The sequence below is a fragment of the Myotis lucifugus genome, unplaced genomic scaffold (genome assembly GCF_000147115.1).
Source record: "Myotis lucifugus unplaced genomic scaffold, Myoluc2.0 scaffold_191, whole genome shotgun sequence".
Taxonomy (NCBI): domain Eukaryota; kingdom Metazoa; phylum Chordata; class Mammalia; order Chiroptera; family Vespertilionidae; genus Myotis; species Myotis lucifugus.
In genome coordinates, this window is record NW_005871239.1 from 2,213,690 (window position 1) to 2,225,947 (window position 12,258).

Genomic DNA, 12,258 nt, shown 5'->3' on the forward strand with positions numbered 1-12,258 from the left:
CTCCTTCAACTCTCTGGCCACTCTAGAATTACATCCTCAATGCTTTTTTCTTCTTTTGTTATGTTCTGTTTTGGGAAATTTTATTCATGACCATAATTTTTTTTCTTCAATCCTTCCCCCATCCTGAGCTGTCTGCCTGCTCTCTATCTATGAGTCTGTTTCTATTTTGTTTGTTAGTTCAGTTTGCTTATTAGATTCCACATATGAGTGAAATCATATTGTACTTTTCTTTCTGACTGGCTTAGTTCACTTAAAATAGTGCTCTCCAAGTCTATCCATGCTGTCGCAGGGATAAGATTTTATTCTTTTTTTACAGCAGAGTAGTATTCCATTGTGTAAATGTACAGCTTTTTTATTATTTTAATTATGCTAAAATCCATAATATTGAAACACAATAACATTTTTATTTTAAATAATCACAAATGTTAAAAGATTATATCTTTAAAACTCAGCTTATATTTTTTCAAAAATTTTGTGTTTGATAAAAATACAAATTTTGTTTGTCATGAGTACATTGTCTACTCTGGTCTAGATCTTAGCATAAGAAATAATTTGACATGTAAAACAGGATGCTCCTTTTAAGTTCATTTATTTTCAAATTCTGTTAGTAGTTTTATTTTAAAAATAACTTTATTAAGATAAAATTGGCTTAAAAAACACTCCTGAGATTTCTAGTTATTAGTCAGTATAGTAAATCACTTAAATGGTAATATGCTTGAATTACATTTAACAAACTAAAACTGCAGGAACGATTTGGACAGTATTTTTTATTGTATGCATCATCATTCTCCTTGTTCTTCTTTTTTTTTTTAATAGCCGGAAATCACTGTGGAAAACCTTCCCACTTATTTAGGGCTTCAGAAACCATTACTTATTTTATTCAGTGATGGCATCATAAACCCTCAGTATCAAAAGGCAATGCTGACACTGATAAAAGAGAAACACCTGGATTCAGTTATCCCTTGTTGGTTAAATCTGTAAGTATATTTTTAACTTTTAATATATAGAAGGTAAAGTATAATTATTATATTTTCCTTAGGAAATGAAACTCTCTAAACTCTACCTTTGAAGTTAATACTTTGGGACCAATGTACATGTCATTGTGATATTTTAATAACTAAACTCTCAGATGATCTAAAATGACCTTCTTTCAGATTGAATTCTGTTCTACAATAATTTTTTCTCTGTGGTTTTTTTCAGCCTTATTGAGGTATTGTGATATGTATGTATTGTGAAAAGATTCTTCCATCTAGTTAATTCTCACATCCATCACCTCACCTATTTACACACACACGCACACACACATTGGGGGAGGGATAAGAACAAATTTAAGTTTAATCTCCTAGCAAATTTCAATTATACAATATAGTGTTATCAGTTATAGTCCCCACGTTGTACATTAGAGCTTCAGACCATATTACAGCTGAATGTTTGTACCCTTTTACCAACCTCTCCCTATTTTCCTCAACTCTCAGTCTCTGGCAATCACTTCTCTTCTGTTTCTAGGGGTTTGACTTTTTTGTTTGTTTGTTTGTTTTTTTTTAGATTCCTCATGTAAGTGATTCTGCTCAGTATTTGTCTTTGCCTGACTTATTTCACTTGGCATAATGCCCTCAAACTCCATCCATGTTGTAGCAAATGGCAGGATTTCCTTCTTTCTCATGGCTGAATAATATTCTGTGTGTGTGTGTGTGTGTGTAAATAGGTGAGGTGATGGATGTGAGAATTAACACACACACACACACACACATACATACATACTAGGGGCCCAGTGCATGAATTCGTGCACCTTGAAAGGAACTGTGGGCCGCAAGGCTGTGGTGGGCACAGGGGCAGGTCTTGGCCCATCCTCCGCGCCCCTGCCTGGCCTCTCTCCTGCCACGGCCCCCAGTCCCCTGTCTGCCGGCAGCCCTGCTCCTGCTGCTGCTGCTCCCACGTGCTCACACCAGCTGACAGTGCAGAGTGATTGGGGCCAGTGCCAGCAATGGGTGCGAGCAGGGCCGGTGCCAGCAGTGGGTGCGAGTGGCAGCTGCCGGCCCCGATCGCCCCTCAGGAGCTGGGGGAGGTGGAGAAGCCCTGAGGGGCGATCGGGGCCAACAGCCACAGCTTGCACCCACTGATGATGTCGAGCGATCGGGGCTGACGCCAGCAGCAGGTGTGAGCGCCAGGTGGGAGCAAAGAATTTTCAGTAACTACCAGAGGCTCGCCCCAATGACAGCAACCGGCGCCCTGCCTTGGTCTGGCGCCCCCGCTCACCTGCTTCACCATCCTGCCGCGGTTGACGCCCACCATATTCCGCGCATGCCCCCTGGTGATCAGCGCACATCATAGCAGCTGGTTGTTCAGTTGTTCGATTATTCCACCATTTGGTCTATTTGCATATTAGGGATATATATATATATATATATATATATATATATATACACACACACACACACACACACACACAGTCACATACCACATTTTATTCATAATGCTGCAATGAATATGAGGATGCAGATGTCTCTTTGACATCCTGTTTTTATTTTTATTTTTGATACATACCCAGAACTGGGATTGCTGGATCATATGCTAGTCCTATTTTTAATTATTTGAGGAACCATCATATTGTTTGCTATTGCACCAATTTACTTTCCTACCAACAGTACACAAGGAGTCCCTTTTCTCTGTATCCTCACCAACACTTGTAATCTCTTGTCTTTTTTGTAATAGCCATTCTAACGGGTGGCAGGTAATAAATAGCTCATGGTTTTGATTTGCATTTTCCTGGTGATTAGTGATGCTGAGCATCTTTTCATGTACCTTTTGGCTTTTATATGTCTTCTTTGCAAAAATGTTTAATTAATTCTTCTGCTCATTTTAAAATTGGGTATTTTTGTTGTTGTTGAGTTTTATGAGTTCTTCAATTATTTTGGATCCTTTATCAGATGTGATTTGCCAATATTTTCTCCTATTCTGAAAGTTGCCATTTCATTTTGTTGGTTTCTTTTGCTGTGCAGAAGCTTTTTAGTTTGATGTAGTCCCACTTGTTTATTTTTGCTTTTGTCATACAATAAATTTTTAAAAGTAGTAATTTTTCTGATTTTAAAAGTAATGTCCCGTGATAAAATTTTGGCAAATACAGAAAAATAAACAGATATTTTGGCATTTTCCTTCAGTTTCTGTTTTTGTACTTCTCTGTTTTTGAAATGCAGCCTAAATGTTATAGAAAGTTTTCAGTGTATTCACAAACAGTATTTCCTGGAATGTGTTCTAGATGTATGGACTGTGTTACATGAAGTATTTTTATGTAGTTCACATATTCTAATATACACACTGTTCTTCAAATTCATCAGATGAAAGACATTTTATTTTTGACTCATTTGAAAATTACAAGAATGGGGCAGTGTACATTTTTTGCTGTTGAAGAGTTCTCAAACAGTACAACCTACTGCATGAGACAGAATTTTTCAGGTACCTGTAGGTATCTCAGAGTAAAATTGTATTTCCCATAATGTGGAATGTGCTGTATTAGGAAAACTAGGTATCTTAAACTTATGGTTTCCTTCTGTGAATATAATTTAAAAGATAATTTTAGTTTGAAGTTAATCTTTTCTCCTTATTCCCCAAGAAGACAATTTTATTTGGAAAAAGAAGTATGGATTATAAGTATCTTGTTATTTTGTAGTTTGTAACCATTTAATTTTTGAACTGACATGTGATCAGATACTTGACTAAACTTGGAAGGAACCTATTGATAATAAGCTGAAATTGTTAAGCCTTTGGACTGTGCCTGTTTTTCATTAAAGCTCTCATTGGTTGCCTTTTTTCCTCCTTAAGAGAAACACAGTGCCCATCTTAAAAGAAACTTTTTAAGACTCTGATTACTAATAACATGCTTATAGACCTCATAGTTGTTAGGACATCTTTTCATAAAATAAACTTACTGGCTTGAAACTATATTTAAAGGTTAATGTTCTACAAACTATTCATTATTTTGTTATAGAAAGAAATTTTAATTAGCATGTTCAATTGCTCTCTTTCATAGAAAGAACACTCCTGTGGGGAGAGGAATCTTGCAGGTGTATTTTGAAGTTCTACCTCCCCTTCCTCTTCTTGTTGTGGTGAATCTGCATTCAGGTGGCCAAGTATTTGCATTTCCTTCAGACCAGGCTATAACTGAGCAAAACCTTTTGTTGTGGCTTAAGAAATTAGAAGCCGGTCTAGAAAGTCATATCAGTAAGTTTTCTCTTTTGTTTAATACACACCATTATGTATTTTGTTTCATAGATTTTTAAACTTGAACGATAGTTAAGGAATACTGTAATTAGTTGAATTGAAATGTTTATAAGTATCCTAAATATTAATTTGCTGATAGCATGGGACAGTCTCCCATGTGACAGGTATTAATACTCACAGAAAATAAGTACCATTGTATTAAATTTAGTAATAATAGCTAACATTTATGGAATGCTTACTAGGTGTCTAGCACAATGCTGAGTTATTCACATGCATTATCTCATTTAATTCTCACAGGAGTCACATAAAGTAGTAGTGCTTGTAGAAAAGTTAAGGAACTAGTTAAAAGTCATATAATTAACTAGTAAATGAGGAAGCTTGGATTCCAACCTGTCTCTTTTTTATTCCAGAGCCAGAATTTTGAACCATAAGAAAGTAGTTCTTGGCTTAGGATTTATGATACTGGATTTATGATATGTTATAGTTTCTACTTTTCTAAAACATGTGAATTTATACTTGTGGTATAGGTGCATATATTAATTTACATACAATTATGGCAACAACAGGTCTGTAGCTATAATTTAAGTAAGTTAATGTGTAATAACCTAGATCCTTAGTATATTGAGGAAATAGTGTGAAATTTGATATAATTGAGTCTCCTCAGGTGCTATTCAAGTATTTTGTTACTGGATACCAGATAAACTATATTATAATAATATTTTGACACTGTTCCATGATAGAAATCTGAAGTAAGGGGGTAAGGGGTGTGTCTGTGTATGTGAATATATGTATATGTACACAAACAAAGTTCTGGTGTACAAACTCCATTTAGTGTGATATTGTCTCTTAATTAGCATGCATGGTGTGAGTATACCATTATGCATATTTGTGTATATTTAATTAGGTACTTGAATTTATTTTAAGTGTTAGTCATTGTAGCACACCTGTTCTTCCCACGTGGTCTGCTTCAGTTCTGTTAAATTAGGCAGTTTAACTAAATTATTATGTTTATGTAGCCTATAGATGGTATTTTTATATTGAAACTAGAGGCCTGATGCACGAAATTCGTTCAAGGGGCTTAGCCCTCACAGCCCCAGCTGCCTCAACCCTTGCAGTTCCTGCTGTCTTGCGGCCCTGCCCACTGATCATTTTGGAAGGTTGTTCCACCGTCTGGTCTAATTAGCATATTAGCTATTTCTTATAGAGGATATAATTCACATACCATAAAATTCCCCCTTTTAAAACCTACAATTCAGTGATATTTAGTATATTCACAAGGCTGTACAACTATTACTACTGTTGAATTCTATATTGTTGTCATCGCCCTAAAAGAAATTTTATACCCATTAGCAGTCACTCCCCATTCTTCCCTCCTTCCACCCCCTAACAACCACTAATTTGTCTTTATAGATTTTCCTATTCTGGAAGTTTCATACAAATGGAATAACTTATCATAAAATTTTAAGGATCTTTCATGTTATGGCAAGAATCCATAGTTAATTCCTTTTTATGGCTGAGTAATATTCCATTATTCTGACAGGGAATCAAACCAGCAACCTTTTGGTGCACAGGACAATGCTCAACCAACTGAGCCACTCCAGCTGGGCATTCCATTGCAATTTGGATGAATGCCTTTGCCAACTCACTCTTTGAGGGGTTTCCATTATTTCTTTCTATCATTGTTCCTATTCTTGAGTTATTCCTGCAGCCTCTGCAGCAGGGAAGAAGTTCTTGTTTGTATTTGGTCCTGTCTTCTGTGCTGGCAGGGCCTGCTCTCCACTCTGTGGGAGAGGGATCTGAGATGGGGTCTTGCCTGCCTCTGTTGTAATGGTGCCACAGGTGTCTGCCTCACCTTAATTTCTTCGAAATTTTAGTTTGGATTTACACTTAACTTTGATCAAGTTCTCTGACCTTTTTAGGCCTTGGCTTTTTCATCTATGAAACTGGGATAATAATTATACTTACCTCATGGGGTTGTAAGGTTAAAATGGATAATGCCTGGTATGTAGTAAAGGCTCAATAGATGCTAGCTGTTATTATCATTATTAGTTTGATAATAATGTATCTATTACCCATACATAATGAGAGTTTTATTTGCAGTTGAACACCTTTGTAGTATTCCCCTAGCAAATAACTAGCAGAATTGTGATACCTGGTTTTAGGTGTTTTGTCATCATCTCAGACCACTAGGCTGCAGTGTTTACTTTTTAAAATACTGCTAAATATGTGCTATGCTTTAATTTGAACTTTTCTTAAAGACACTTTAATGTCTTTAGTAAAGATATTTTATTTGCATCTTGCAAACTACAAATAGTTAGTCTTATCTCCTATTCATTACATTCAAGAAAATATTATATCCGATTGTCATTTTTGTATCTGCTAACCTGGCAACAATAATTGGAAATTACAGGGGTAGCTTACATTTAATATCCTGCTGATGTCCCAGGTACTAGGATTTTATATAGTTAAGTCCTATTGAACAAATTATATACCAATGAGTATAGATACACTTCATATGTGCAGATTTTTTTTTGAACTTTAATCCACTCTAGGAAATTAGAATTTAAATGAATTTCTTAAGTGTTTAAATATATTTATTTGATTTACGAGAGATGCTTAAGTTTGTATTTTATGACATTTATTACTTTTGTCACATTGCTAATTTTTCATGTAACATTTTTTCACTGAAATTTATTTTTAAAAGGTTTACTTGGCATATTTCCTTATATAGTTCATTTCTTAAAATAGTATTTTAAATGGACCACTAAATTCTAAAATTGTTTTGTAGGATCTGTGTACTAAATGGAGAAAAGTTAGCTAATTTATCTCATATACATCTTATCACATATATTATGATATCAAGCTCAAATCAGTTTTCCTCTTCTAATGACCAATGTTTTAAAAGGAAGGAGACTTGACTTGGGGTGGTAAATACACAATACCATATACAATGTGATATATTATAGAATTGTATACCTGAAATTTATATAATTTTATTAACCAATATCACCCCAATAAATTCAATTTAAAAAATGGTGCTAAGATTCATTATGACAAGCCCATCTAAGAATTATTCAATCCATCTGTCTGTAGTATAGTTGATTCCATAACAACTTTTAATTATCACTGTCTATATTTATTTTTATAAAATGAAGTATGTACAAGGGATGTTAAAAAGTTTCAAAAGAGGAAAATGCTTTAAAATGTTAGGAAATCCTTGTCTAGATAAGAAGTAAATATGCGTGTGCCAAAAATTTATTTTTGAATCATTTATAAGGAACAGTTCCAGTTTTTTGGGATAAAGGCAGTGGTGGGCAGGGAAGCAAGAAACCTTTTCATTTTAACTTGTACCTATTGATGTGATAATCTCATAAACATATTACTGTTTTCTAAAACTTCAACAGGATTAACTGGCAGGGAGATTATGGACCTTTTGTTTTCTTCCTTACTTTATTTACAATATTATAGTGTGCAAATATAAATAATAGATTGGCTAGTAATGAGGAGTGTATCAAGTTTCTTAAATAATGTAGTAAAATAAATAGTTTTGCTTAGGTAAGTAAAAGTGATAAAGTTTTCACTTCTACAAATATATTTTTAAAAATAAAACGTTTTCTTGCCCTAGCTGGTTTGGCTCAATGGATAGAGCGTCAGCCTGCAGACTGAAAGGTCCCAGGTTCGATTCTGGTTGAGGGCACATGCCCGGGGTTGCGGGCTCGATCCTCAGTAGGGGGCGTGCAAGAGGCAGCCGATCAATGATTCTCTCTCATCATTGATGTTTCTATTTCCCTGTCCTTTCCTCTCTGAAATCAATAAAAATATATTTTTTAGAAAACACCGTTTTTAAGTATATTTATGTGATGATTTTTTTTATCTGTTCATCGTTAACTCTTGATTGTATCTTTTTTTCTAGCAATTTTATCTGCTCAGGAATGGAAACCTCCTCTTCCTGCTTATGATTTTCTACGTATGATGGATGCTGCAGCATCTCAACATCCCACTAGGAAAGGTCCTGAGTATATGAAAGAAACTGACATTCAGGAGAATGATAAACAACCTGAAGATAAATCAGCAGTAAGAAAAGAACGGATTGAATTATAGGGAATAAAGCACTGGAATAGAAGTAATGTGTTTAAAGCAGAAAAATCAGGCGTGATAAGAGTTATGATGTTCAAAAATGAGCTGATTCAGTAGGGCTGTGGAAAGCTTTCCAAGATCTATTTGGCTTATTTAATAGACTTAAGAATTTATTTCATTAAAAAATAATACTAAATTATTTCAAATTTCTATAATATGAGCCATATTTGTAATTTAGAATTTTCTAGTAGCCACATTAAAGAAAGTAAAAGCAAGCAGGTCAAATTATTTGTAATAATATACTTCACGAGAAAGTATAACCAAAATAGTTCATTTAACATAAAAATGAGATATTTTGCATCCTTTTTTTTCATATCAAGTGCATATTGTATACTTAATGCACGGCTCACTTTAGAGTAGCCACATTTCAAGTGCTCAGAAGCAACATGTGGCTGGTAACTACTGTATCGGACAGCTCTGCGCTAGACAAGAACTGGTATAATTAATTTAACTTAGTTCTAGCCTAATGTATTTTGAACTAAAATATAAATGTAACTCTAGTTTAATCACAGTTGACTCCACAGTGGGATCATAGAGCTAGCAGTTGTATCTATTTTGTTTTCATGATGTTAAAACTATAGTGTTTCTTAACCAGGGAGCAGTTTTGCCCCCAGGGGACTTTTGGCAATGTCGAGAGTCATTTTTGATTAGGGGTGTTACTGGCATCTAGAGGGCAGAGGCCAGGGATGCTGCTAAACACCCTATAATGCATTGGGCAGCCTTCCACAACAAAGAATTATCCTGCACAAATGTCAGTAGTGCCAAGATTAAGTAACCCTGTGTTAAACTAACCATAGCAGAGTGGGCTCCCTGAATTTTTTGGTTCTACTCAGTTACTGTGTTTGAAAAAATCTTGAATATTAGCTGGTCTTATTCTGATTATTATCTGGACACAACCTTATCTTATAAATTCTGTTTATAATATTTTTAAAAAGTAATAACATAACCCTAAAAAGGACTCAGAGTGAGACATATATCACAATATAATATATATTGTGTTAGGTTTATTATATATTCTATGTATAGAGAGGCATATAATAGAATATATGACAGTTCTTATATATAATTCTCATAGATATAAAATATATCTGTAAAAGAATCTTTTGTTTTTTATTTTTTTAAATAAACTTTTTATTATTGATAGTATTACAGATATCTCCCCTTTTCCTCCCCTTTATCCCCATTCTCCCAGCCCCGCCCACCTCCCCCATGTCTTCACTACCCTATTTCCCATGTCCATGGGCTATGCCTATAAGTATGTAAGTTCTTTGGTTTCTCTCTTCTCAGCCCCCCAGCCCCACATTAAGGTATGTCAGTCTGCTCCATGCCTCCATGCTTCGGGTCTTATTTTGTTGGTCAATTCATTTTGTTCATTAGATTCCACAAATAAGTGAGATAATGTGATATTTGTCTTTCTCAGATTGGCTTATTTCACTTATCATAATATTTTCCAGGTCCATCCATGCTGTCCCAAAGGGTAAGAGATCCCTCTTTATTACAGCTGCATAGTATTCCATTGTGTAAATGTCCCACAGTTTTTTTTAATCCATTTATCTTCTGATGGGCACTTGGGCTATTTCCAAATCTTAGCTATCTACATTAATAAAAGACAAACATGCAAATTGACCATACCTTCACTATGCCTTAAGCCATGCCCACCAGCCAATCAGAGCGACTATATGCAAATTAACCCAACCAAGATGGCGGCCAGCAGCCATGGAGCTGAAGCGAGCAGGAGGCTTGGTTGCTCCAGTGATGGAGGAAGCCAAGCTTCCCGGCCGGCTCTGAGCTCCACTCAAAGCAACAAAGTTTCAATTATAGAAGGTAAATAAACCCCAGATACCTGCTTTCAGCCAGCTGTGGCCACGGAGCTGGAGCGAGCAGGAGGCTTCCCTCCCACCCGCCCCAGCCGGCTCTGAGTTCCTCTCAGGGCAACAAAGTTTCAATTATAGAAGGTAAATAAAACCCAGAATTTAAAAAAAGAAAAAAAGGAGAGGCTGGGAGCTTCCGTCGCCGGGGGGCTTGGCCAGCCTGAAAACGGCCCTCAGCCCCTCACCAGACTGGCAAGGCACCCCAGTGGGGACCCCCCACCCCTCACCCAGGCTGGCCAGGCACCCCAGCGGGACCCCCACCCTGATCCGGGACACCCTTCAGGGCAAACCAGCCGGCCCCCACCCATGCACCAGGCCTCTATCCTATATAATAAAAGGGTAATATGCAAACTGACCCTAACAGCAGAAAGACTGGGAATGACTGGTCACTATGACACACACTGACCACCAGGGGGCAAACGCTCCATGCAGGAGCTGCCCCCTGGTGGTCAGGGTGCTCTCACAGGGGGAGCTCTGCTCAGCCACAAGCCAGGCTGATGGCTGCCAGTACAGCGGTGGTGGTAGGAGCCTCTCCCGCCTCCTCAGCAGTGCTAAGGATGTCCAACTGCAGCTCAGGCCTGCTCCCCGCTGGCAAGTGGACATCCCCCGAGGGCTCCTGGGCTGCCAGAGTGATGTCTGACTGCCAGCTTAGGCCCAATTCCCCAGGGAGCCGGCCTAAACCAGCAGGTGGTCATCCCCCAAGGGATCCCAGACTATGAGAGGGCACAGGCCAGGCTGAGGGACCCCCCCCCCCCGAGTGCACAAATTTTTGTGCACTGGGCCTCTAGTTGTAAATAATGCTGCTGTGAACATAGGGGTGCATATATTCTTTCTGATTGGAATTTTTGGGGTTTTAGGAGATATTCCCCAAAGTGGAATTGCTGGGTCGATCTCTCTTAACCTTCTTTTATTTCTACAAGTTATAATTGCTAAATTTCAGATTAAATAGGAATTAACATTCTGTCATTCTCCTCAAAATAAATAAATAAATAAATAAAAGAGGCTTCCTCATCTTAACCCTGTGTGAAATCTATCCTTGTAAGCTATCCTCTGAGCAAATCAAGTGGTCTCCCAGGCCATTGGACCTCTTTTATATAACGAGAGGGTGAAATTAACCAAAAAATAATAATTTTTCATTCCAACAGCACTTGTTGGGCTTATCTATTTGTAGCAGTAGTTCATCTCAATTTTGCTCTGTGCATTTTTTGAGACATTTGTTGAGACCATCCTATTTGGCGCTCCACTGTATTTCTCATTATACTACATACTTGGTATATCTTGTGCTTGAAATTTTCTCCACATATGGTTTACCTAGTACAAATGACTTTCATAACTGGAATTTTAAAAAAATCACAAACAGCTCAATTTCAATAAATGCATAAATTTTATTGTAACAGGTCATTTGCTACTCTCAGTACCTCCTCCTCAATTTTTCTCCTGTAGCATGTAATGTATATTATTTCAGTTAATTCTCTCCCTCCCCCCCTCCCTCTCTCTTTTTTGTTAATCTTCACCTGAGGATATTTTTTCCATTGATTTTTAGAGAGAGAAGGGAGGGGGAGAGATAGAGAGAGAGAAACATCAGTGTGAGAGAGACATGTCTATTGGTTGCCTCCCGCACACACCCTGACTGGGACCGTGGATTGAGCCTGCAACCGAGGTACGTGCCCTTAACTGGAATCAAGCCCTTGACTCTCCACTCCGTGGGCCGATGCTCTAACGACTGAACAAACTGGCTAGGACTTGCTTTTATTTCTAATATGGGAGATATGAGATAAACTCTAAATATAGGTTGTAATAATAAAACATTGTCAGCCTAACCATTAGAAAATGCTTATTACTTACAAACACAAAGAAACAGGAAATCGATTAGTCACTGTACTATAGCCAACATTTTTGACAGTTATTAATACATGGTTTTTAAATATTTTTTTAAAAAGTATATGAATTTTAGTTTACTTTCATGTTCTCTACATATACCCTGTATCTGTTGGTTTTCTTTGGTTGCAAGCAACACAGATTCAATCCTGGT

General features: G+C 36.9%; 1 protein-coding gene across 2 annotated transcripts in view; it reads left to right on the plus strand.

Annotated features, from left to right (window-relative positions):
* The window catches only part of TXNDC16 (thioredoxin domain containing 16), an 81,528-nt gene extending 72,114 nt beyond the window's left edge, over window positions 1-9,414 (plus strand). For both annotated transcript variants that reach the window (XM_023760771.1, XM_023760770.1), the window contains 3 exons: window positions 817-977; window positions 4,028-4,218; window positions 8,132-9,414. In XM_023760771.1, coding sequence (XP_023616539.1) covers window positions 817-977; window positions 4,028-4,218; window positions 8,132-8,319 — 540 coding nt within the window. In that variant the 3' untranslated portion in view covers window positions 8,320-9,414. The remainder of the gene's footprint in view (window positions 1-816; window positions 978-4,027; window positions 4,219-8,131) is intronic.
* The last annotated feature ends 2,844 nt before the right edge of the window (window positions 9,415-12,258 follow it).